Source organism: Varanus komodoensis, unplaced genomic scaffold (genome assembly GCF_004798865.1).
Source record: "Varanus komodoensis strain SLA01 unplaced genomic scaffold, ASM479886v1 scaffold39, whole genome shotgun sequence".
NCBI lineage: Eukaryota > Metazoa > Chordata > Lepidosauria > Squamata > Varanidae > Varanus > Varanus komodoensis.
The window spans coordinates 6,075,413-6,102,619 of NW_025335922.1; the positions used below are offsets into that span (position 1 = coordinate 6,075,413).

General features: G+C 42.1%; 1 protein-coding gene across 2 annotated transcripts in view; it reads left to right on the forward strand.

Annotated features, from left to right (window-relative positions):
- The first annotated feature begins 6,814 nt into the window (after positions 1-6,814).
- NT5DC3 (5'-nucleotidase domain containing 3) overlaps positions 6,815-27,207 on the forward strand; it is a 42,451-nt gene continuing 22,058 nt past the window's right edge. For both annotated transcript variants that reach the window (XM_044441164.1, XM_044441163.1), the window contains exons 1-3: positions 6,815-7,107; positions 20,480-20,664; positions 24,335-24,409. In XM_044441164.1, coding sequence (XP_044297099.1) covers positions 6,861-7,107; positions 20,480-20,664; positions 24,335-24,409 — 507 coding nt within the window. In that variant the 5' untranslated portion in view covers positions 6,815-6,860. The remainder of the gene's footprint in view (positions 7,108-20,479; positions 20,665-24,334; positions 24,410-27,207) is intronic.

Genomic DNA, 27,207 nt, shown 5'->3' on the forward strand with positions numbered 1-27,207 from the left:
AGATCCTGAAGATGAAACTCAAATACTTTGGCCACCTAATGAGAAGGAAGGACTCCCTGGAGAAGAGCCTAATGCTGGGAACAATTGATGGCAAAAGAAGAAGGGGTCGGCAGAGAATGAGGTGGCTAGATGCAGTCACTGAAGCAGTCGGTGTGAGCTTAAGTGGACTCTGGGGGATGGTGGAGGACAGGAAGGCCTGGAGGAATGTTGTCCGTGGGGTTGCGATGGGTCGGACATGACTTTGGGACTAACAACAACAACAACAACAACGGGTACTGTAGGGATTAGGTTCATTTTTCATGCAATATAACCTTGAAAGGATGTTGATTTGGATTCTGATTTAGAATTTGAAGCAAGGCAGTGTCAGAGAGTCAGACAGTTTAAAGTTTGGGGGGAAATTCTGAGGAGCAAACGATGATAGATGGGGGTAGATTTAACTCAGTTATACAGCCTTAAGTTAAGAGGGTGGACACACTGAGAAATGTCAGATGTTCCAGGCAGTTGGCCCATAAGCTGCAGGATCCACCATTAAGATAAAATCAGTACCTTTTAGTTTGAAAGGGAGGAGATGAATTCAGTTAGGAATCAGCTTCATTAACTTAAAGCTGCATTTCCCTAATGGCCAGTATAATAACTTTGCTTGTGTCTTTTGTTATTGACTTCTGCATTACTCTTCTTTTGCATCAGAAATTCAAGCTAGCTGGGTAGGTTTAACGCAGGAAAGGTTTTAATCAGAAAGTCTTTTGTCCTGATGTGCTTGCAAGGAGGGGGTGAGCTCTCCAATTAAAAAATTCTTTCCCTGAATTGAACTGGTAAGAATATTAGAAAAGTAACCTGTCCTAGAACCTATATATGAAGAAGGAAGAGAATCTAACTGCAAAATACAACACCACTATTTTCAGTCCAAATAAGACAGTGCTACAGAACAGCTTCTGAGTAATTAAAAAAAAATAAGTAAAAAACCTATGCAATAAAATATTTGTGTGTGTGTGTGTGTGTGAGTGTGTGTGTGTGGGGGGACAATAGGCACCAAGAGGAGCATATTGGAGACCACAGCACTAAATTATAGTTTAACTTTGCAGGAGTAAGTCTGGATGTATCTAGGGCTCAGAGACTCTCTGCCCATCCCCATTTCCTGTGTGTGTCTGTGTGAGGAGGAGAATTCCACATAAATTCATGTCCAGTTTTCATGCATATGAAACTCAGTTCAGATAGGGATCATGGGTGATAAGCAGTTACTCATTGATCTGGATTTGCCTTTGGGATCATGAGAAAGAAAGAACATGCTTCAAAGGATTGGGTAGTGGAAATGGGAGCTTTGACATATTGGGTCAATAGGACTGAGAGTTCATAGGATTCAGAGCTCATCGAAGTGTCTGAAGTTGTTTTGCTGAGGTTTTCATGAAGATAGTGTCCGTTGTGTTATTATCTCTGCAATATGGGAAGGTAGAGCACCAGACTTTTAGGGAAATACAGCTTGATGCTAAGAGGTTGGTTTCAAAGAAATCTCTTTAATTACTTCCCAGCCAAAAGGAACTGACTACATGCCAGGAATGCCGACCAGCATGTCTGCTCATTGTGCCCCTTTTCTGTCTGGCATCAGCAAACAGGGAAGAAGGTTGTCTTCATTTACCAGAAATGGTGACTGGCACACTCGCTCACAACTCCCCTCTTTCACATCTTGCAGTTGTTCCTGTTGGGGAAAGTTGCTGCTTGCGCAACTGGAGGGCTGCCAGTGTTCATGGATGTCCTTTTGGCTTGACTCACTTTGCAGGACCAGGCTGAGCATGAGAGGAAGTCTGCAGATTTTGGAGGGACAAATTCTGAAAGGCTTTGTCCCAACCAAAAGTGTTTCCCCTAGAACTAGTCTGGTTCTCACTGGCCTCTTGACTTGGTTTGCTGGCCTTGGTATTCCTGCTAAGAATTCTGACCCTGCTACTTCTTCCAGTTCTGATAGATATTTTGAGCTAACAAAGATGGAATGTTGTGTTTTGGGGAAAGCAAGTCTTGTTCCTTCAGGTACAGGAATGTAAAGGGTACCATTCAGTGAGATGAATGTTATATGATCAAGTGATGATGTAATTTGATTGAAGATACTACCAAGCTACTGCAGATTTTGTGTGGATTTTTGAATGAATACTGCAGATCAAGGTGGCTGGGGATCATGGGAATTGCTTTCCAACACACCCAGAGGGCATCAGCTAAGGAAGCCTGGAAAACTGGGTAAAGTGTTTTATATATTCTGGAGCTTTGATTAGTCTCTTGCCCAGTAGATGGCAGGCTTAAGGACATAGGAGACTTTCTTACTTGCAAACACGAATATGAACAGGCACACTTAGTAAAAACAAAATGTTGACAAATTTCCAAATATGCCACCACGTTTGAAAAATAGACCTTTTAAAATGAACATTCTTCCACAAATAATTTCCATGCTTTAGTCAATGGGGGGAAAGCAATTCCATTTGAAAAAATATGTGCAGTAATGAATACTTCTCCTATTTGCATCAGCTGAAAAACAAGATGCAAACTGAAATGAGCTTCAAAGTGGTTTTGGGGTGTTTTTTTTTTTTGAAAATTTAGATGATCAAAAATGACTGGTTCTACCACCTGTAGATTAAAGCAGCAGGAGCAGAAGGGAGTACAGATACCGCAGAAAGGGAAGATTGTGACAGGGCATTTCAGAAGATGAAGCCTCTTTTGTTCATTGTGGTGATGCTTTGGACTACTAAGGGCCTTCACACTTCAGAACTTCAAGCCTGTTTCACTATAGCAAAGTAATTAGCTGGGAAGACAGTGAGAGTTGGACAATTAGTTTCCTTGTTTTTTTTGCATCAGGAATAAGGATTCAGGAATGGAGGATAGCAAAACCATTGAGTGGGATGCTAGAGGAGTCTACCATTGGTCTTGTTATGTTTATTGGGTGTGAATAGGAATGTCTTAAGATCTGCAAATGTGTTGGTGTGATATTTTGAATTTCCAGAATAGAACATGGCTCCATGAGAGGTCTTTTGACTTCAGGAGTGAGAAATTCCCTCACATTATTTCTTACAATTCCCACAGAATAGGTGTAAAAGAAATTGGACAGATATATACTGAAGAATAGAATGGCTCATTTGATTAAGATGGACATCCTGTGCGTTCTTTACCAGCTACTAAGCCCTGTTGAACACAGTGGGACTTACATCTGAGTAAGCAAGCTTAAGAGTGCCCTGCCGGTCAGTCTAGCTGTAAAAAACCTTGCAAAGGTAGATGCAAGGTGTGTCTTGGTTTATTTCTGGGTACACATTTTGCTTTCTGTCTGCAGCAGAAGTATCTCCTGCTGCCGCAGCAATACGTATGGGAACATCAGCTGGCTTGATTTCATTGCAGCTCAAATGGCGGGGCCACCAGTGACATATCAGACCCTTTGAAGATTGCACCTATGTATGTATGGCTCTGCAAGGGGTACCTCTCTTAGATTATGCAGTGCAGCTTCTCGGGGCAGCAAAATGTTCTGATAGGGACAAAAGAAGTTACCTTCTACTGAATTGGATCCTTGGTCATCTACTAGCTTAGCATCATAGACAGAGATTGGCAGTGGCTCTTCAGTGTTTCAAGTAGGATTTTTTTCCTGTCCTACATGGAGATGCTGCATATATAAGGTGTCCTCTGAGATATGATACAGGATTTTCCATGTGCATGGGATCTTTATGTAGCCAACATGGCACCATCCATGCACATGAGGTGTTGGACTCTGAGGATATGTAAATGCAGAGGCCTGCACAAGTTCAAAACAGCATTAGAAAAAAGCCTAATGGGAGGATCCCCAAAACAGTCCAGAGAGAACAGGAATTTCTCTGCAAGCAATGGATACTGAATGAATTAATACCTAGGGAGGCTGTGGGCTCTCCCACGCTGGAGGCATTCAAGATGCAACTGGACAGCCATGTGAGAGGGATGGTTCAATTTGGTGCCCTGCACTGAGCAGGGGATCAGACACTTTGGCCCCTTGCAACTCTATTGTTCTATGGTTCTGTGCATGGTTGGAGTGCAGGGAGCAGGATAGGGATGGACAGAAAACTTAGGGAGTGAGGATAGAATAAAGGATTCTATAAAAGGTGCAGCTGGCTTTTGCAATCCTGTCTGAACTGCAACTATTTATTGCTGTCCTACTTGTCATTATGTTCAATTTTTTAAATTAAGTTAAGCAGGAAAATGGAACAGCATTTCCCATGCCTTTCTCAATAATTGCACCATTGTGCCACTCTTCTGGAAACTCAATAGTGTTATTTCACAAAAGGGAAGGGATATGGTGCATGTATTCAAAAGCCAAAAACATCGTAAGGTTTTGCATTATAGGAACTGAGTGTTTATCCTTTCAGTGTTGTAATAGTAGCCTTTTAACTGTCAGAAGGGTGCAGAGAATTGATTTGCACTGATGATGCATTAATTTCCAGGAACCAGGCAGATGATTTAAAAGAGACTTTATCAGTAATTATTAAGGCAATTTCAATACAAAATTTATCTGTATAATGACTGCCTTCCCAAAAGGTGCAACTTCTGGGCGTTGCCAAAACGTAGGTTTAAAGCAGGGGTCCTCAAACTTTCTCATCAGGGGGCCAGTTGAAAGGTGCCGCTGCTGGGCGCGGGCCAGAAAGGTGGTGCCGGTGGGGCGCACGGGCCGGCGGGGGGTGCGGGGGGTGTGGGCGAGCTGAGGCGGGGGCACAGGGCACATGGGCAAGGAGCAGGTGGGCGGGCGCGGCAAGGCAAGGCGGGGGTGGAATGCACCACGATGCAGTGCCGGGCGCGTGATGCAGCAGCTTGCTCACTTGGAGATTGTTTTCTCCGAGTGACTCCAAAATGCTCTCCTCATGAGGCAGGCAGTGGGTGCATGTGGCGTGTGCACGGTGCATTGAAAACCTCTGAGGCAGGCCAGATAAATGGCCATGGCGGGCCAGATCCGGCCCCTGGGCTGTAGTTTGAGGACCCATGGTTTAAAGGAAGCATTAGCTGTGTTACACTTCCAGCAATTACAGCACAATCCTATGCAACTGGATTGTAGGTTTGCAACTGAGTTGTAGGGGTTTTTTTCTTTCTAAACATGCACAGGATCCATCTTTAGCCCTTAGCCAACTTAGCCAAATCAGTATTAGCCAAATCTTTTCTTTAAGTGATGGTGTCCAATAGACACAAAGCAAAAGCTTTTGCTGAATAAGACACAACCTGAGATTCATAGATGCATTAGTTACAGGCACCAAGGTGGCAATTAATTGATTAGGTAATCCATTTAGTTAGGCGATCCATTTCCTTATTTGTTTCTTGCTTATGATGCTGCATATCATATTTATTAATAATTGGTATTTAGTGACATGAGGTAAACATTGAAACCGTAAAAGCAGCAGGGCCGAACCCAGATTCTAAAAAAGTTGCAATGGAAAGTATTGCCTTTCAGTGAGCCTTTGGCAAATTTTTAGCCTGCAAAATAGAGAACAGAAACTCCTCATAAGCAACCACCAATTGATCTAAGGAAAAAAATGGCAGAGCAATGGGAAGGCTTGGGCTCAGCTCCTGGCATAAGTAGGGAAGGCTGGGAAAGACCCACCTCTGAAGGCCTGGGGAGAGCTGATGCTCAATAGACCAATGGCCTGACTCAGAGTAACATGTCTTCCCATGGAATCCTTACTTACTTCCTATATTACCTTGTACCTTTTTAACCTAAGTATTGTTCTCCCTCTCCCATAATACTAGAACCTAATGGGTTATTGCATGAATGCTTGATGGAAGATTCAAGACAGATAAAAAGAACGGCTTCTTCACACAGTGCGTAGTTAAACTGTGGCATTCACATGTGATTCACATATGATTGCCATAAATTTAGATGGCTTTAAAAGGGGATTGGACAAGTCCATGGAGGGGAAGGCTATCAACGCATGCTAGTAGTGTGCCTTGCGGCCCGAGTGTACTCATATCCTGCTTATGGATTTCTATGGGCAGCTGGTTTGCCACTGAAGATACAGAATACTGGGCTAGATAGTCCATTAGTCTGATCCAGCATGAGTCTTCTTATATTTTTAAAAACTGTACAAAACAGACATTTCCTGATCAAGCACTCTCCAGATGGGTTAGACTGCAACAGTTATCCACAACCATCAGTCAATTTGTACTGCAGTTCCCACTGACCACAGCTGCAACGCCCCCATTGGGCCAGTTGTCAGATAACATGCAGGAAGAGTTCGCTATCAACGTTCATTGTGGCTAGGGATGATGGGAACAGTAGTCCAACCGGAGAGCAGTTGGGAAAGTCTACTATAAATAACAAAGGGGTTTGCTCCCCGTTTTGTCCCGCCCGTCCCCAGGTAGATGCTCGTCATGGGGTCTTTTTGACCTTGGTTTGCCATTAATTAGAATGGAATAGTAGTAGAGTTGGAAGGAGTCTATAACCCCTTGCTCTGCTTCCACTCATCCGGCTGCAGGCCCGCGCTTTTACAGCTTAGCAAAGGTGACTTGACGTGCTAGCTTGATGGAAAGCTATAGGGGCCGGCATTCGACATTCATTCCTAGAGGAAGGACAGAGGGAAAAGAGCTGACGAGGGAAGGTGAAAAGAAGCGGACCCGGCTGCCCTTCCTGACGCACCTCCGAGCGCGCCCCTCGGAGGAAGAGGGCGGGCTTTCCGCGCAGACATGTGCCGCCGCGGCCTCTTGATCTCCTCCGAGGGCCGGACGAGCGGGCGGGGAGGCGTGGCCTGAGGAAGTGACTTCAGCCCGCGTTGGCCGCGGCTATTGGAAAAACAGGAGAGGGCAGGCGGGCGAGAAGCTTCTCCGGGCGCGCGCGCCCGTCCGCCCGTTCCCTTACGCCGGAGACGGCTCCTCTCGCGCCGGTCATGGCAGCAGCCACGGCGGGGTCTACCGTGAGGGTCTTCCTGGGAGCAGCCGTGGGGAAAGCTGGCGCGGTCCCTGCTGCTCCTGCTGCCGCCGCCTCGGTTCGGCTATTCGCTGGCGGCGGCGGCTTAAAAGCAAATCCTTATTGCACGCTGGCTCCACGGCAGCGGCAGCAGCCCTCCGCTCCCCCTCCAGACATGAAGGACTACCTGTGGAAGCGCTATAACGAGGCCAAAAAAGTGACGAAAGGTGAGGGGAACTGGGGGCGAGGGCGAGGATTTGCTCAGCGGTAACAGCGCGCCTTCTCCTTCTCCACCGCCCCCATGAGGTCTCCTGCCGCACCGTTGGGATCCCTTCAGTTTTTGGGCTAGAAAGAGGCGGCGCCTCCGGCCAGTTGCGACCTGCTATTTTGTCCTCCCGCAGCCCCCCCTCCCCCCGCCGCTTGATCTTCTCTCCCTTTTGGTCCCTTGCGTGGCTCCTTTGCGCTCCTAAGGATTGCTGGTGGGGTGTTTCGGGGAGATCCCTTTCCAGTCTCAAAATGGGGCACAGGAGCCCTTCTTGGCGAAGGGCATCTGGTTACGCCAGTGCGTCGAACCCAGAGCGAGCTTAGTGTAAAGCAGAGAGGCAGCTGGGCTGACCTCAAGCTTGCGGAATTTGCTTACCTGCATCCTGAGTTCCATCAAGCAGGTGCAAAAAGAACACAACATTAAAGAATTCAGGATTGGGAACCCTGCTGATTACTGTGAATCATCCAGAGATCCATCCTTAGATTCTGCCCACCCTTTGGTGTAAAGGGATTCTTTTAAAAATTGTATGGAGTTGAGAGGCTCTGTGTTCAAGTTGCTGCATGGCAGTGAAGGTGACCTTGGTCAGGGCACTCAGCCTAATCTGCATATAGGGCTGCTATCTGAGGACTCGATTGATGATACAGCATTTGATGATGACCTGAGCACTCTGTGGGCTGCAGAATGTGCAGAACTGGCAAGAAGACTCACCTGCTCAGGTGAAACCTGCCATATGGTGTAAGTATTGGCTCCTGGTCAGTGGTGTGGTTTTTAAAAGGATGAATGTGGTGATTGATTAAAAACTGGTTCTTGTTTTGGAAGCCAGTGAATTTCCCATACTGTGGTTGTGTGAATAGGTTGCAAAGACACACTGAGGTGGGAGGTAGACTCCAGATCAGATCAGATTGTGTTATGAAAAAAACCTGTGTTGAGATCTCCTGAATTCTCTCCAGTCTTTCCTTCTAAGTAGGATTGGACTACCTTTTCATGTGTGTCTCTCTGTGTTGGTTGGTAGTTTAATTCAGGAAGATGTATGTGCTTGCACACACGTATGGAGGGAAGGGGGGAGAAATTGTTAAATATTTTAGTCTCTTAGTATCACTTTTCCATTAAAAATCAGAGATCCAGTGAGGGCTTGGAAATGGCTTTTATTTAAAACAAAACACTATTGACAAAATTGGGATATCTGTGCATTGCATTTGTTTTGGTCCCAAGGTGCCTTTTCTGTTGCTCAGCAGAAGACATAACATTTTTCTAGTAACCATTAAGGATGACTGCAGGCAAATCCAGAAGAATAGAACAGAGACTGTGCTGAAAGGGGAAAATAATAAAAGTCAGAGGCATTTGAATAAGAGGCATTGAGTGGGTTCTCCAAAATGGCAAGTTACACTTTGGAGCAGTGTGGCTTGTTTGCCCCAGGGGCTTGGTGTACCGGACTGTGGATCAGATACATTGCAGCTCCAGCTGGGGACACTGTGGGTGCACTGAGGTTTCCTTTGCTCCCCATGGGACCCTCTGCAAACCATTTTGGTTTTGTCAGAACTCGTCATCTTATTTTCAAAGCATTTGTTTTTAGGGAGTGGAGTTGCAAAAGCCACCTTTGGGCATCCACAAACTACCTCCCCCAAGCCTCAGTGATACCTTGGAGGAGCTGTCTGTGGCTATCTTCCTTTTTAAAAAAACATTTTACTATGATTATGTGCACAAATAATTTGACTCATTATTTCTTCTAGCTCAAAGTGTCCTGTTTCCACAGATGGAGCATTAAAAAGGGTGGACTTTGGGGTAGGTGCTAGCCAAGGAGGGTGGCTTCTGGCCAAAACTAGCAGTCGCCTGCCCTCTCAAGTGCCTAGTGCAGGCTACAAGTGAGTTTTTTCTCCTCTCCTGCACTGCTGTCAGATATGGCAGGCTCGGTTTGGATAGTTCCTTCTTAGGTGAATTTGTGCTCTGAGGAAAGAGGTTCTTTCCGCACTCTCTGCTATCTCCTAGTTCTTGGGAGGAGATCAGGTGTCCAAAGTTGCCTCCCAGGTACTGGTATCAAGGGGAAAACCTGCAGAACTAGAGGGGAATCCTTGGGGCAAGAGTCAAGGCTTCATTTGGCATGGGTCAAATGGTCCTACCCGTTTCCCCACTGAGATCTCCCCCCCCCCCAGCCCACATTGAAGTCTTGGCGGCTTGCCATTTCATGTGAACGCAGTCATTAGAACTTTTTTTTAAAAAAGAAAGGGTAGTTCTTTATTTACTTTGTGTGGAAGGAGAAATTTTCAGGATGCTTGAAGAGTTTATTTAAAAATAAGAGAGAGACTGTTTAGAAGAATGTTCATGTTAGCAATCTGGAAATGAACATGCACTGCTGTTCCTGGTGTGCGGCTGAAGATGTTTAGGCCTAAATGAATCACATTGCATTTTTCAGGGTGGTGGGATCGGTTGTTGTAGCATTGACGGTTCACTTGGTGGCAGACTTGGGTTTGCTATTGTGTAGTAGTTAAGAGCACAGGACTGGGACTCAGGTGATCTGAGTTCTAGTTCCTGCTCAGCCATGGAGCCAACTGGGTGACTATGGGCCTGTCAAAGACTCCCAGTCCAATCTACCTCACAGAATTGTGGTAGTAGGGATAAGACTGTGGGCAGGAGTAGGTGAATGATATAAGCTGCTTTGAGTTTTTGTAAGAAAAAGGTGGAATGTAAACCTACAAAATAAATAACTGTGCTGGAAAAGTTATGATTATAATGTGCAAGTATGGTGTAGTGGTAGAGTGTTGGATGTGGGTTCTAGCCTCCACTTGGCCATGAAGCTCACTGGATGACTTTGAGCCAGTCACTCCCTCTGAGCTTAATCTATCTCACAAGGTTGTTGTTCTGAGGGTAAGATAGAGCTATTGGTGCTGCCTTGGGTTGCTCAGGAAAGGAAGGAAGGATGGTGGGATATAAATGTAATATTATTATTATTATTATAACATTTCTGTGCCATAATAATCATATAATAGATTAAATAAATAACTGATTTATTGTTTGAATATAAAGTAACTGCTCTCCTAGGTCAGAACTGAGGACCCTGCACCTTGTTGGAGAAGAGATTGAGTGTGTAGGACTTTCCCATACTTCTGGTTTGCTACACTAGTACAGAAGCTGAAGTTTGAAAAGCTGTACTCTCAGAAAGAAGCCTTTATGGTGTGTGATGCTTAACAAAAAGAAAGTGCTTGCAATTAATATTATCCATTGTGACCCCAAGCTTGGTATCCTCTGCCTTGAGAAATGTTATGGTCAGCATGTGTGAAGTACCATGAAATGTGCATTTGGAGTTGTGGGATCCCATACACACATGCCTCTGCAGAGAAAGTGAGCAAAAAGTGGCGAGGAGGCCTCCACTCGCCTCTTAAGGCCCCAGAGGCTGGATTGCTTTCTGGAATACACTAGGAGGGCTGGATGATGGCAGGGGTTGGATCCCTCCCTCCCAAGACCCTGCTACTTACTCCCCAAAGTGCCCCCCATGGGTGCCGGGAAAATTCTTTTCTTTGTGCACGGAAAGGCATGGAAAAGATTGCTTCATGCCTCTTTACTTGCAGAAAAAGGTAATGTCTTTCCCTTGTCCATGCTAGACAAGTGCAGCCCTGTACTAGTAAACAGGGAAAGGGCTTTTATTTAGATAGGAAGACCGGTCAGATGTTTTAGCGTATAATTCCCATCAGCTTCTATCAATACAGCCAGGCATACGGTGATGGGAATCATATCTAAAGGAATGCCTCTTCCCATATGTGCCCACTTGAACCCTAAAATTGTCGTCTCAGGTTATTCTTGGAGAGCCTCCTCTGAAGGAAGCGAAGAGGGTGGCTATGAGGAGAAGGGCCTTTTCAGTAGTGACACCCCAATTCTGGAACCAGCACTCAAAAAGGCACCCCAACTCTGGAACCCACACCCTTTTGGCCTCTCCATTCTTTTCGGTGCCAGGCAAAGACCTTTTTCTTTACCCAATATTTTAATAGTTGACATAATTTCAATGTGATTTTATATGGTATTTATTTTAATCCTATAGTGCTGTTGCTTTTGGTTTAAATTAATTGAAGTTACTGTTGGTTTTATTGTGGTTTTTTCCTGTGTTTTGTTTATACATTTAATACTATTGTTTATTGCGTTTATTATTATATTATTTTTGTAACCCACTCAGAGAGCCATTTTGGCTAATAGGCAGGATAGAAATTTAATAAATAAAAATAATAACGCAAGTATCTGGGTTGTCCCTGCAATTTCCTCTTCCAAATGGAAACACCACTTCAGGTGGTAAGATTAAAGAAACAGTCCGTTTATTCAGAGCCATGGGTTTTAAAAAGCAGATGGATAATCCTGGGCATTTTACACAGACATACATATCCTTAATGTCAAGTCAGCTTGCAGTTAAGCTATTTCCAGCAGCAGAAACTAGTCTAGACTTGCTGAGGTTTGCTGACAGCTAGGTCTAATACTGAAGTGAGTACTTGTTGCTCTCCACGACTTGTAGCCTGAAACTCCCATCAGTCCTAGTTAGCATAACCAGTGGTAAAGGATGATGGGAGTTTTAGGCCAAAGACATTGGGAGGACCAGAGGTTGAATCTGGGGGACCTGGTCGAATAGAACCAGTGCTTTCTGGTTTAGATCAAGCTGTTTTTCACTGATCCGTAGGACCAGCCAACCCTTACATAAAATATGGTAAACTGATACAATGTCCAGAACTTAATACTGAGGTGGAAATATGGGCTCACTAGTTAATCACTGCAGTTTTATACAGTTAAAGTAGTAAAATATCACTTATGATTTAAGCATTTAACAAGAGGAACTCCTGCAGTGAGTGCTTATCTAATGTTGAAATAATAATTGGCAGGCATTGTTTATTGCCTTAGGCTGCTCAGGTTAGTTTCTGTTGAGGTTGGGCAGTTAGTCGAGTAGAGTTGGAGGTTGTGACTGGAGGAATCTAAACTAATCTAGCATGAAACAGTTGTTTCTAACAGTCTTGGGACTCTTAGAAAATTTCTGGGTTTACGTCTGTCATAGGAGATTGGAGGCCGTTAGTTATATGACTAAGTGCTCAGTCCCATGCAAATTTAGATCGAAAAAGGCCTACAACTCCCAGCATGCCTCAAGCAGCTTTGTCAGGCCTTTTTTGTGGATAAACTTGCATAGGATTGTGCCCCAAGTTCTTGATCAAGCTGCTTGCTTCTGAGCAGCTGGTTTGCCACCTGCTCTCAGCTCAATTGTGAACACGATATCCACCATGGTAAATGATACTTAGTCCATAGTAATTCTTGTTTCATTAAGTGAGGTATATATTAACTCTGGACAGGACGTTTTGGAGGGCATTCATTCATTAGGTCACCATAAGTCAGAGATGAGTTGACAGTACACAACAACAACAACATTGCCTTCTTTATTCACTTCTGTGAGTTTTTGGAGTGCTGGAGCCCAAGCTCCCTTTTGGAATTCAGTTACTCGAGCTGTGAGGAAATGCTCTTATTTCTCTTTTAAAATGCATCTTAAGATTAAGGTAGAAACTTTTGACCTATATGAGGTAGGAGTTTTCAGTCAGGGAGCTCCAGGCCTCCTCAACTGGGTAAGTATGGATTGGTGATACTAAATGCCTTTTTGTTTTCAAATATGTAACAAAGGACTAGCCCATCTGACTCTGGATTTCACCTGCTTTTTTCTCTACAATATGTTCCCAAATGTCTTTCATACTTGAGCTTCAATTTATCCCTTTTGGTGAATGTAACAAAGTTCTGGACTTTGCTACTGACTTGTAAGCAGTGTTGGCAAATGCAGTGTCTTACGTTAAGCAGTCAAGGGAAACCGACAAGGCTATTAGAGTATTTTTTAACCTTTTGCTTTTTAAGGAAGAGAGGCCTGGTATTCCCTAATCTCCTAGCTAAGAGACTTGCAGCACAGTCAGGGCATTGCTGCCAGGCGAGAGACATCTGTGAGGTTTGTTGTTGCTAGTCCCAGAGTCGTGTCCGACCCATCGCGACCCCATGGACAACATTCCTCCAGGCCTTCCTGTCCTCCACCATCCCCCAGAGTCCACTTAAGCTCACACCAACTGCTTCAGTGACTCCATCTAGCCACCTCATTCTCTGCCGACCCCTTCTTCTTTTGCCATCAATTGTTCCCAGCATTAGGGTCTTCTCCAGGGAGTCCGTCCTTCTTATTAGGTGGCCAAAGTATTTGAGTTTCATCTTCAGTATCTGGCCTTCTAAAGAGCGGTCAGGGTTGATCTCTAGAACTGACTGGTTGATCACCTTGCAGTCCAAGGGAGGAGGTTTTACTATATTACTGTGAGGTTTACTATAAGAGAAAACTTAATATCTAAAGACCTGTGTGTAGATTATAATGTATACTGTATTTCTGAGACACTGATTGTCTTCCAAAGTGACCGACTTCAATAATAATAAAAGAGATAGGCCCTGATATCAGGTTTACAACTGAAAATGACAAGAGACACAAGCGAAGGGGAGTGGAGGGAAAAGGGGAAGGGGACGTTTTTCAAGTGATTATTATAAGTAGGCATTTGAATGCTTTTTAACCTTGGGCTGATATTATTACTGGAGGCAGTGTGCAGCTTCCATGTGGCCCAAGGTTCCCTAAGTAATGGCAGAAACCCAGAGTTTGCTTCCCTTTTGCTTCCCAGTCCAAGGCATATTAAAACAGTCCCTGCACTGTGTTGATGTGACTTTCTATTCCATCTCATATGAACAGTAAAGGTAATTCTGTTTGCTGGCCATAAGCAAAATCACAGTATTTGTATTGAGGGAATACCTTTTTGTGACCCTAACTTAAGGTCACAAAAATAGCTTGCAAGCTTTTAAGTTCCCCAGATCAATTCTTCAAGCTAGATAGTCAGTGAAGCACTGGGCTGGAGGTAGGGAGGAGGAGGATGAAAAGTGGCTGTCACTGACGCTTTGGAGGGTGGACTATGGAAGAATTTGCAGCAGATGTTTGAATTAGGCTTTGGATATGATGGTTTTAGGTTGTGGAAGGGTGGCATGGAAAGTTTTGGGGAACCAAATATTGTAGTTTAATCCTCAGAAAATTCAATTTGCTGAAATGGACATGTGTCTGGGAAGTGTATCTGGATCTTCAATAGCTGTGAGTTTCCTGTAGCAGTCATTTGGGAAGGCACAAACAGGAGGATTGAGTAGCTAGATGCCTTGCAGAAATAATGTATGATGTTCATTGCTACAGTATGTTGTGATCAGCAAAATATGTGGAGGAACTTCTGATGAGTCCTAGCCATACTGTGAACTTTTTCAGTGCCTTGTTTTAGATACGTCTGTAGTAGTTACATGTTAACTGTTTGTAATGGTCTTTCTCAGTTTGAATATATTTGATAAGGATTATTACATATTCAGGTAAACTGTTGAACTTGCATCTTCATATCTGTTTTGATGTATCATTTACAATAGTGCAGTTAAACTACTGTCAAGCCCTTAAAATAGTAAAAGAACATTGGGAAACCATTTTCATAGGCTGCAGTGTTTTAATTTGTTTTCAAGTATGAGTCATTCTAAATAATTGCAGAGAGAGAGAGAGAGAGAATATAATTAAGAGATCTAATTAAATGGCTTTGGAAAGAAAGTATCTTAGTGTTCAGTCAAGAGAAAACTAATCAAGTATTGGAATTTTGGATATATACTACATCAGAAGAAAACTGAGATGGATAATTTCATTTTTACTTTCCCCCTTTTCTTTCTTTCTCCAAAAGTATTCTTTTTCTCTCTGGAATTCAGCTGCTTTCTACTCTAACCTTGAGAATATGTGATTGGAGTTTCCTTCTACCTGATAAACTTGCCTGGAGTATCTGACTAAGGATGCTATCCTATGTGTGTTTAGACAGAAAAAAGACCTATGGTTACAAGCTGAGGTTAAGAATAGTGGGATGAGATATGAGAGATCATATGTAAGGAAAGGAGATAAAGGGTTCATCAACAATAGTCTGGAGCCTTACTTCTTGAAAGGACTTGGCTTTGATGTTTCTGAGTTAAGATTGCCACTAAGCATATGCAGACTGCATTCTGTCATCAAGTTAGGTTCTTCAGCTAGTTTTGTTGGAAGGCTACTTCGAAGTGGAGATGGGAGAGGGTGTCCTTTAATTTGCCTCTGCCACTCCTGTCCTGCAACTAGCACTGGTGCCGCTGGGGGGGATGGTCAGGGAGGGGAGAGATGGCTTGGTGAGAACCTGCTGCACGGATTTCGGTATTTTGTTCTTTTGTTGGTATTCTTTGTTGCTTGGTTTCTGGTTGTTTTGGAGAATTTTCATTTTTTTGGTATTGTGTTTGGAACCAATGCACAGAATGCTCTATTATGTGTATGGTGCTCTTTGTTTCTGTCTCAGTGGTTTCCAAGATGGTTTTCCTGTTTTCACTTGCCCCCAGCTATGGAAAGGTTGGAAACCACTGATTTGCCTGGTTCTCACAATCACTGTGAATTGACAAGCCATTGTAGCTTCTTCTGAATCTTTGTGTGATTTGTGTAATTATCTTCCCAGGTGCAGCTTGTCAGGTTGCCCAAATCTAGGCAGCATGGCTTTTTGGAGAGCTAAGCAACCACCAAAAAATCTACAGGCTTTTGTCCTTTATACATGAAGGAAATTTTGGAAATTTTATCACAAACTCTTTAAGCACAATTTTAGATGCTGTTCATTTCTGCTGCTTTAGTGGTTAAAAGTTTTAAGTATTTTATGCCTTTTCATGGCTCTGTGCTCTATTTGCACCCAGAAGTATAATTATTCTTCTTACGTTGTCTAAGTGATGCAAATGTATAACATTCTTGATCTAAGTTATGGCTATTTCAAAACACTGCCTCTCTGGTATGCATTTGGGTGTACGTGTGTGTGTGCGGGGGCAGATTGTTATGTAGTTTCAGGTTTCCGAGCTATTTTAAAATATATTATTCCATATACCTAATTAGGTAAGGATTTTAGAGCAATGGTTTTGTCTGACCTATATCACTGCCAGTCCCATCTAAGAAACAGTTCTGGAAGAAAAGGTATCAAAGATAGAATAATGTCAGGCTGTGCTATGAATCAGGAAGTTTCTTTCTTACCAATATTTAAAAGAATATTGCTACCCCATAAGTTTCCTGGGTAGCTTATAAATACAAGTTAAGACATTTTAATTAATTATATTTCTATATCTTTCTACCAAGGCATGCACATTTGTTTATATTGTTAAATACTGAAACAAGCAAGCAAATGTTGCACCCCCCCCCGAAAAAAAAAAACCCATTCACACATTCCTAAGAAGCATTGAAATTGTGTTTTCTTGGGACAGTTGAAGGTCGCTTCAGGAGTTGATGACACACACTGCCTGGCCTGGTCTGAAGTGACCCCAGTAAAGGTGGGGATGGCTCTAAAGTTTCTCTAAGGCCATTAAAGGCCCTTTCAGGAGCTGACTGCCAGGCCTGGGTGTAGAATCCTAGGAGGAAAAGTAGCATTAAAATGGCAAACTCAAGCAACCACAGAATTAAAACACTGATTTTCAAATGGAGAGATCCAGACTATGTGAGATATTTAAATGTATAAACTGCCCTTCATCAATAAGATAGCATCACAACAGGTGACAAATACAGTGTAAAAGCAGCTATGTATTAGACAATGACAGCAACAATTTAAATGTGCGGGTGAGCAAAAAGACTGAAACGGTGGTGGAGGAGGAGCTTTGGGAAAGCTGTTCTGCAACCAGGGTACCACAAATGAAAACCTTGTGGATTATCTGCCTCATTTATTTGGTGGGCACTGTCAGAAGGGTCTCTGGAACTGTTTTAAGGTTTGGGTAGGCCCATAGAGGAGAAGGCAGTCTTTCAGGCAAAGGCTCACTCATGCTGGTGGCCCAAATCTTTCATTTGGAGGCCAGAATCTGTGGGAGGCCATCTGCCCCATTGTCCTGTTGTCTGCAGACACTTGCAGAAATCAAGGGGCAGGGGCCCTGATGGTCTCTGCTGCATCTGATCCTTCCGAATTAGCTGGCTTTCTGCCCACATGTGCTTTGCCTTCCGCCACCGGCTCCCACTTGCCTGTGGTCCTTTCTAGAAATCAAGTGCCCTCCTCTCCCTTCTGCATACATCCTTTTTGCACACAGAAATGGATATCCTTAGCAGACAGGGTCTTTTAAATGCCCACACAAATTTTGGAGTCTGTACAAATTACCTCATGAAATTTGTGCATTGTTTTGCCCTGTGGGCTGGATTCTTTCAGTATTTTTGCTTTCAGAAAACCTGATCTCAAGCTGTTTAGTATTTTTAAATGTTAAACCTTTTACTTTAAAATTCAGCTCAGAAACTGACTGGGAGCCTTTGCGGTACAGGTGTAATATGGTAAAAACATCCCATTCCCAGTTAGCAATTTTACAGCTTTATTCTGAACCAACTGCAGCTTGTGGCAGAGCTATCTCCATCTAGCTGAAGATTGCAGATGGTATGTTAGCAGATGATAAAATATGCTTTGAGGTATATAGTTTATGTGAACCTCTAAACAGTGTTTTAGATTCCAGGCTGCACGTATGATTCTTAAGAGCAGGGAGGGAAATGTTACCCATCTGTAAAGTTTCCCCACAGAGGCTTGGCTTTTCTCCCCAGGTCTTGCCCACCAGCCTGGAGACTGTTAGGAGCTTGAGGAAGAGACGTAGAAAAATGTCTTTGTTACATCTGATCACTGACCTGTCCTAGCTGCACTGAGGCTTTCCCCTGCTGGAGAAATGCATCTGCAGCAAAGTTGGATCCCTGACCAAAGCATTAGCTAAAAGGAGCTAAAGATAGTGCTTTGGCTGGCCACTGGATAATATCAGGGCAGTAGCCCAGCTCCTTGATGCCATCCAGACTGTATCCTTACTGTATAAATTGCATGCCTCTGACTGCTAGTCCTACATAGCCTAACAACACCCATCAGCACAGAAAAGGTTGGCATCAGCAAGGCTGGGGAAACCCAGAGGGTTGCAGAAGTGCAGAAAACACTACGGAGAAAACTTCCAGAACAGCCCTTTGAGAACTGACGATGATCAGCAGCCCCAGAATTTCCATGGGAGGGAATCAAATGGAATCTCTTGGGGAAAAGGTATTGCTGACTAGAATGATGGACCTGAGCATTCTGCATCATGAAACCCTCACTTCTGCAGGTCTGGCTTGGTGGTGGTACTGTTCTAGCTTAAAGGCAGAGGAATCTTTCTAACTGAACGTACCAACACTTACGTTTACTGAATATCTTCAGCCTCTTTAAGAGACTGAACCAAAGCATTTCTTGCTGTATTAGCTTAAAAATCATTATGGATTTCTTTTCTAAACATAAAATCCAAACACTTTTCAGTATTTATATAACAACCAAGCTATTGTATACCTATGTACTAACGTTTACTTTCAACCACAATTTAAATGATCCTTTTTGTAGGCTGTAAACAGAGTCAGTTATTTTTTTTCCAATTAGATTATTTAGAAATAGCCAAAGACAGAAACAGGGGAAGAAGTTAGGAAGGAAAAGAGGAAAACAGTTTGAATAGAAGGCAAAGAAAATAACAAGTGATGGCTGGAACACAAAGGAATATTTTATAAAGGCCATCCAAATACCTTAACAGCTACTTAAGAGTCAATTGTAGGTTACTCATGTTATTCAAAGAAATGGAATTTGTCTGGCTTCACTCAGCCAGCTTGTATTTAAACATTGCTCTTGATTGATAACCCAGCTAAAATGTTCTTGTGGTTCTGAAGCTTGCATTGAACTGAACCAAGATGGAGATCCAAATTTTGAGTTTTGCGTACTGGGCATAAATACATGGCTAGATGATATTCATCTGCAGCAGTCTTGATTCCCAGCTATGACAGTTTGTCCTCTTACTGCATTTTATGGCATGTAGGGGCTCAGATCCGTTGTTGTATGAAGTACATTGTGGCTCTAATCTATCAATTCCTCCTAGTTCAAAGCAATCTCAGTTCAATTTATTTCCTTTGGAAATAAATGGCTTATCAGACTAGATGCCCCAGGAGTCCCCTTCTAACTCTCTCTGTTTTCAATGTTTCAACAGCAGGTGTATTATTTTTATTAATGCATTGTTAAAGCTGTTACAATGATGTATGTGTTTTTCCCACTTGTATCTTTTCCTTCCTTCAGTGAATTTTGGGTAGCTTAAATTGGGCTGCCTATTTTATATTAACAACCATCCTATGAAATGCGCTAGTAGAAGAGAATAGCTGGTCAGAGTGGCTTTATGCCTGTGTGTGTGTGTGTGTGTCTGTTTGTCTGTGTTCTAGTGCTCATGCACCATTCAGAATAGCTTACAACAATTTAAAACAACAGTACACTATAAAAGCCTTGCGTGCATTAAAAAAACAGAAAAACAGAACTGGAGACCATAAATGAGTAACCTTAAACAGGTTGCAATCATATACCCACTCAGCTGGGAGTAAGTCCTATGGAAGTCAGTGGGACTTACTTCAGAGTAGGCACGTACAGGAATGTGCTATATAAAGGCAAATCCTGCTGAGATAGAAATGTATGCACCACCTAACAAAAGGCAACCAGATAAAGAACAGCCTGCCCTTTGTGGATCAAGGAGTTCCATAATATGGAAGAATCAACTGAGTGTTTAATTTTAGTTTTTGGTTAAGGTCATCCCTGACTATGCCCTTCCCTGGTTAGGTCCATTTATTATACCAGATTGCCTGTGTCAGTGGCAAGTGGCACAAAAGTACACCTTTCATCTGCTATGCAACATGACCTGAACTCACTTTTGGGTTGGTTGATTTATCTCTATCCCTCTTGTCCTTTCATAAACTCAGGGCTTCCCTACATGAGGAGTTTAGCCTGCTGCTTTAGGTCCTTTACATGGTTTTTTTCCCCTTGGCATTTGCATTTATTTGCTTTTCTGTATATTCTATTATCCAGCCGCAAGGTGTTATAGCAGATTTGCAGCAGTACATAAGTATTTTGCTCCAATTGGTCGCAACTTAAAATTCAATACCAGACTTTTATCCCTCTAAAATAAACCCACAAGAAGGCTGGAAAGCACAGAAGAGACTCTGGAGGGCACCAGTGTTACAAGCTTTGATGACTAAGGGATCTTGAGTATACAATACATGTCTCATGTAGAGAAGCCCTCAGAAAGGGAAATACGTCAGCAAGGTACTCCATAGACCAAAACCTACCTACCTTTACTAATGTGTAATAGCATCAGGCAGCCTCAATTTCTTACCAGTGCATTCCATTTTAGAATGCACTTGTAAGTGCATTTTAGAATGCACTTTCTGTGTGCTGGAATTATCACTACTATTCTTCCTGTAAAGTTTTGATCTTTTTTTTTCTTTTTTTGTGGGGTTATCTTTTCCACAGATTTAGTCCCTTCAATCATGAGTAACTTGCTGAACCCAGATGCTATCTTTTCCAACAATGAAATGAGCCTCTCAGACATAGAAATCTATGGGTTTGATTATGACTACACATTGGTCTTCTACTCCAAGCATTTGCACACACTGATCTTTAATGCTGCCCGGGATCTTTTGATCAACGAGCATCGGGTAAGAGACGTCTTTTGCATTTGTTTTAAATATACAGGACATTCCAAGGTGCTTAGGGCTACTGCTCATAACACTTCTTCTCCAGGGAATACTATCTCAGCAAGAAAGGGCATGCATTGCAGCAGTATGTTTGTAAGCCGTCCTGAGATGCCACACATAGAGGATAGCATATAAAAGTTTTTTTAAAAAAATATATAGTAGGGCTATAGAAGGCTTGTTTAAGCCTCAGATGGTGGCAGAGCTTGGGTGACGCATTGCAACCCCTTGCAACACATTGCATGTTCAAAATTTCAAAATTGCATGTTCAAAATGTGGCTGTTTCCATCCAACACATGTTGTGACTTATTGTGGGTTAAATAAGACACAGTGATAGTGACCAGAGCCTTATGGGTTTGGCAAACCAGCCCTCAGTCTTGATGTCTGTATGAGCATCATGTAATGCTACGGCTTGACCATCTGATATATTTCTTTACTAGTAATGCTTATGGGGATGGATTGACTATAATCAAATATCCTATCTCAAAAATGTATATGTATCTTGAACAAACATGCAGGTGAACTGGTTTCTATAACAACTAAAACAGCATTGTTTTTCAGCTAAATAGTGCAACCTGGAAGCAAAATCCAAACTTTTGATCATGTAACTTATTGCCTTTTTTTACTATTTATTTAAGTATGCTTAGACAGGAGACTTGTCTCTGCTTGCTTCTCTGTGTTCCTGGTACAACTATATACTTGGCAGGCTAAATAATTCTGTGCCCACTTACTTGAACATGAGTCCCTTAAAATCAAGTGGGATTTGCTTCTGAGTAAACATATATTGCACTGGGCTGACAGTGTCCAGAACTTTCTACAAGCAAAAATTAGTAACTACAAGACAATATTGTGTTTCTGCTTGAGATGAAACATATATGTCCCAAGTTTGATAGAAGTCAGTATCTTCTTTCTCCTTCAGTAATAGAGTCAATCTGTCCATTTCTGCACAGTCCAGAATCTTTTTTAAAATCAGTTGCTCAGTGGGTATTTCCTCACTCTTCCAGTATTGAGCAAGCACAATCCTCACCGCTGTGATTAAATGTAGCATCAAATACATGTCTTGTTTGCTAATATTTTCCAGTATAATGCCTAATAAGAAAATTTCAGGTTTAAAAGCTAAGGGTTTTTGTAGCATTTCCTCAAGCCATTTATGTATTTTAATCCAATATTTTTTCACATATTCACAGGTCCACCACATATGGTAAAAAGTATCCACATCATGTTTACATTTCCAACATCCGTTTGACATATTTGGAAACATCTTAGCCAATCGACTTGGCGACGAATACCATCTATAAAACATTTTATATAAATTTTCTTTATACGAAGTTGCTAAAGTTACCTTAATATTTCTCTCCCATAACTTTTGCCACTTTTCTAATTCAACATTATATCCAAAATTTTGTGCCCATGTTATCATAGTTTCCTTAACCTGTTCCCTTTCCATTTTCCTGTCAAGTAAGAACTCATAAATTCTTTTAATCATTTTCTCATCTGTTTTTAGCATCACTTGATCAAAGGCTGTTAGGTCTTTATAAAACCCCCATATTTTACAATCTTCAGCATATCTTGATTGCATCTGCACCTTATACCACCAAGAGATATTGAGTCCCTGTTCTTGTATTTCTTGATCTAGTTTCAGGCCTCCGTCCTTATCCAAAATATCATCATATCTTTTGATCCCTTCAAAATTCAATACATTTGGATACACAAAAGCTTCCATAGGTGAAAGCCGTCTTGGTAATTTATTATACAATTTTTCCAGTCCTACAGTATTATTGAATATCCCAACTTGTTATCCTTCTGATTGAAATAAAGGGCTGCAGAAGATAAAAGCAGAAGCCAGCCTTCAGCTTACGAAATGATGCATACTTTAGTATGGTTGCATTCAATTCAGAATTTTTTAGAAACTGAATTATTCCTAAAGAAAAGCTCTTAACTGTTTATTTATTTATTTCTTTAAAGTTTTTATATGCCGTCCCCATTGCTACGCAGCCTTGGGACGGCTGACAACACAAATAAATAAAACAAATAGAATTACAATTACAATTAAAACTTGGAAACACACTGGCTGCATAATTAAAACTATAAATATTAAAGATTATTAAAACACTGTTTGAATAAAAAGGTCTTGGCCTGGCGCTGAAAAACAAATAACGACGGCACCAGGCAGACCTCTCTGGAGAGTGCATTCCACAGATGGGGCGCCACCACAGAGAAGGCCCTCCTCCGGGTACTTTGCTTCCTGATATCTCTTACGGAAGGCTCCCGGGGGAGAGCCCCTGCTGCCAATCTCAAGGGGCGGGAGGGCAAATATGGCCGCAGGCGTTCCTTCAAGTACCCGGGTCCCAAGCCGTTAAGGACTTTATAAGTAATTACCAACACCTTGAATTGAGCCCAGACTTCAATGGGAAGCCAGTGAAGCTGGTAGAGGACTGGGGTTATATGAGAATAATGCCCAGTTCTCATCAGCAACCTGGCTGCTCTATTTTGCACCATCTGAAGTATCCGGACTGTCTTCAAGGGCAGCCCCACGTAGAGCACGTTACAGAAATCCAGTAGACCTCTAAAATCCATAAAAATGATTTATACCCATTGTACTTCTTGTCTAGCAGTAAGCAGAGGGAGCCAAACTCCCAGTTAACAGTGAAGTACAAAATTTAACTACTTGGCACTAGGGGAAAAAGGGTCTTACTTAATAAGAGCAGATATGTATTTGGAGGAATATTTGCTGACAAGAATGCTCTCTGAACCAAAATGTCCTTATGGCACTGGCAGAAATTCAGGTATTAACCCCTTCTTTGCTGCTTCATATGGAATATTCCTTTTTGCTATCTGAATTGAGTTCCCAGTGTTGTGTATTCCAGTGTTGCATGTCTGTTCAAAGGTCAGTGGCTATATATGTGTGTCTATAAATACTCACACAGTAGTAAATAAATATCTCCACAGTCATAAATAGGAAAATAGATCTTTACACATAATTGAGCCTGTTGTACAAAATATTGGTGCTAATATTTAGTGCAGCAGTGGAAGAATACTAGTTCTATTTCTGCATCCTATATTTTGAACATGCGGTTTTTCTTTGACCTACACTTGGGGCACAGACCAGAATTACAAAAAAGTAACCATGGTTTAATCCTTCCAATCCCCTGGGTAACCAAGGCTGATCTGTTGTGTAATGAAATGTTCACAAAGATCCTAAATTCTGGATGGTACACTGTGTGTGTGAAAGCACTTCCAGTGTGCCACTAGAAGAAAATATTGTGGAGAATTTATTGTATCTCCTTTGGGACTACCACAGTAATATGTCTGGAGATTATGTTGTGCCTTTTCAGATGAAATAGTACACAAGTGAGGTTTTTGTTTGTTGCCATTCTTGGAATGTCCAGTTTCATTTGAGTATGTCGCATGGACCCTTAGCTAGATATGAGTGCTGCCATAAGCTTTTGCTAACTTTTACAAAAATGCCTCAATGCATGGAAAAAGAATTTCCGTACTTCATTGGACCATAATGAACATTCAACATCTGTTAGAGGGAATAGCTGGACTTTTTATTTGGACAAGAAAATACTTGAGATACATTTTGTGTGACTTGAGTAGTATATTGAGGCATCTTATTTTTTTGTCCTGCCAGTATCCTGCAGAAATCCAGAAGTATGACTATGATCCAAATTTTGCTATAAGAGGCCTTCATTATGATGTGCATCGGGTAGGTCTTAATGATTTCATTTTGAACATTGTTGAGTATAATGGATTATCAGCCTCCCCTAATGCTTGATCAGAGCTGCTGTTCTTTGTAAGCAACTTAAAATAACTGCAAGATAACTTGTTGTTTTGTTGTTTAATTTTGAACAGAACATTTATTATTTATTTGGAGCTCTTATACTTGCTTACTAACCAAAGATCTCAAGGTGGCTTACAATATATTTGAGATATAACAAAGTACTGTGTGTGGAAACAAAGGCTTATACAGATATTCCAGCTGCTACGCTGTGTCTGACTCTCTTGGCTAAGGCAGATTTCTGGGAAAAACTCCTTCGGCAATCAAGATTAGCTAAAATTAGTACATTTTAAATTCTCTGCCATGAAACATGGTGATGGCCACCAATTAGGTGGCTTTGATTCTGCCACAGTGACTGATAAATCATGTTACTCTGCTGATCTTGTCATTTTCCTCCAATTGTTTACCAGCTATGATTTGTTTCCTCGTTGCATGTAACTTAATATGTAAATTGTGAACACCAGGCACATATTTTCTTAACAAATTGCTTTTGAATTTGCAAGCTGTTGGAAAACTATTCTAGGATAATTCACAGTACTGAAAGATGCAACAGTAGTAGCAGTAGCCCAGATAAAGAACCCCACCCTAAAAGGACTAGCATGTGGTTGTTGTGGAAGCCATTTTCACATCAAGGTCTCCTCTGAGACCTGCTGTAACCCAGAATTTCAGAATCAGTTACTGTTGACTTTTGAACAACTTTTCACACATTGTGCCTCTTGTGTCTGTTTCTAGCAGCCAGAGCTGTTAGAGACACCAACAACAGCCTAGATGAAGAAACCTTGCTTTTTAAAGGCCTAGATTTTAGCTTCCCCCACTGTCCTTCTTTTGTATGTCTCAAATTTGCACTCAGTTAATTTCTTTTTTTTTCACATTGTGCCTAATTTTATAAGATTTCATTATTGTCACTCTGTCCATAACAATCTCTGCTCTAAATCAGGGATGGGCAACTTATTGCCCTCCGGATGCTTTGGTCTGCAACTTACATCATCCAACCTTAGTGCTGGCTAAGGCTGATGGGAGTTGTAGGCCAAAATACCTGCAAAGCTGCAAGTTGCTTTGTTTGCTCTAAACGAAACAGCCATTGCTCATAGGAAAGATGCTTCGACCTTGTAATATACCTTGAATGCCCTGTTCTGCACCTCAGATCGGGTGCTCAGAATTTTGCTTAGTATTCCAAATGTGACTGTATGTTTTATGTAGTTTGCCATTTTTGTTAAACTTTCCAGTGTGACCCCAGATAGCTTTCCTAATTAGACTCCATTCCTGTTGGTTCAAACATTCATTCATTGCTTATAGGAGAGTACAGTGGTACCTTGGCTCATGAACTTAATCAGTTCCACGACTCTGGTTGTGATCCAAATTGGTTGTGACCCTAGTCAAATTTCCCTGTAAGATTCAATGTAAATAAAGTTAATCCGTTCTGGCCCCTCCGAATGTGGTTGTGAGCCAATTTTTGTTTGCGAGCCAAGTCAAATTTCTCCATAAGGTTCAATGTAAATAAGGTTAATCTGTTCTGTAACTATTTTTTTAATCAGAAAAATTTGAAACCAAGTGACAAAGAACAACAAAGTAACAAAGTACTGTACGGTACAGTGGAGAACACTAACCTAGGTGGGGGGGGTAATTGTTTTGAGGGAGAGTCCCCCTCCCCCATTGGGGAGATCTCCTTCAGGGGTTTCCTCTCTCCTTTGTCTCTTAGCTGCAGGGTCAATTCTGGTGAAAAATCTGTAGTCACTTGTTTTTTCCTGTGCTGCATAACCCTCCAGAAATGAGAAAACGCGTTATCATTCATCAGATACAACACTCTGTTTGTTACAGTTATGTTGGGGTGGTGCTTTTCAAAGAAATCCTGGCACTCTTTCCATTTTTTCATAACAGATTGTATCACATCACTGCTAACCTCCTCCCTGTCTTCCTCTTCCTCAGTGGAATCCTCCTCAGCAAGTACCTTCTGCTGCTCACTCTGGAGTTCAGCAAGTTCTTCTGTCGTCAACTCCTCTGTGTCTCCCCTGCATGAACGCAACTGCGATCGTGGCCATCTCCCTACTTGGGGGTGGGGAGATGGCTGTGATCTTGGTTGCCACCCAATGCGGAGTTCGTGACCCAAGTCAAAATTTTCATGAAATTTTTGTTCATGACCCAATTTGGTTGTGAACCAAGGCGTTTGTGAGCCAAGGTACCACTGTATGTCTGAGAGAGGGATCTTGAGATGCTCCCTCTGTGTCATATCCTACCCCTTCAAGCTGGGTAGTAACTCTATAATCCAGTAATACAGCCTGTTGACTGTTCTTGGTCCTTCAGCAGAAAGAGGGTTGGAGGCAAATATTTTATCAGACATTACTTCACTGAATGATTGTGGTCAAACCAGTGTTTCCCATTGCAAAATGGATAAAGAAGCAACTTAGGGCTAATGAAAAACATGACAGTAATTGGAAAGAATTCCATGATTATCAGTAGTGCAATTCTTAATCTGGAAGTGGTGGTACCAACTTGCTATTTTTAAAAAAATGTTTCCTGGAATCAATTGAAATAGCATTCTCATATTTTTGAAAATAGTAATACACAGCTTTACTATACAGCTTTTCTGACTATAAGGCTGCATATACTGAGATTCTTATTTATATCTCCAGCTTCGATAGAGAAAAATAAAGGGTTGGCTCCAGAGAAGTGCAGGTGGAGTTCTGCTCTTGCCATAAGGTTTTCTCACATACTTGTCCCTGCTTGCA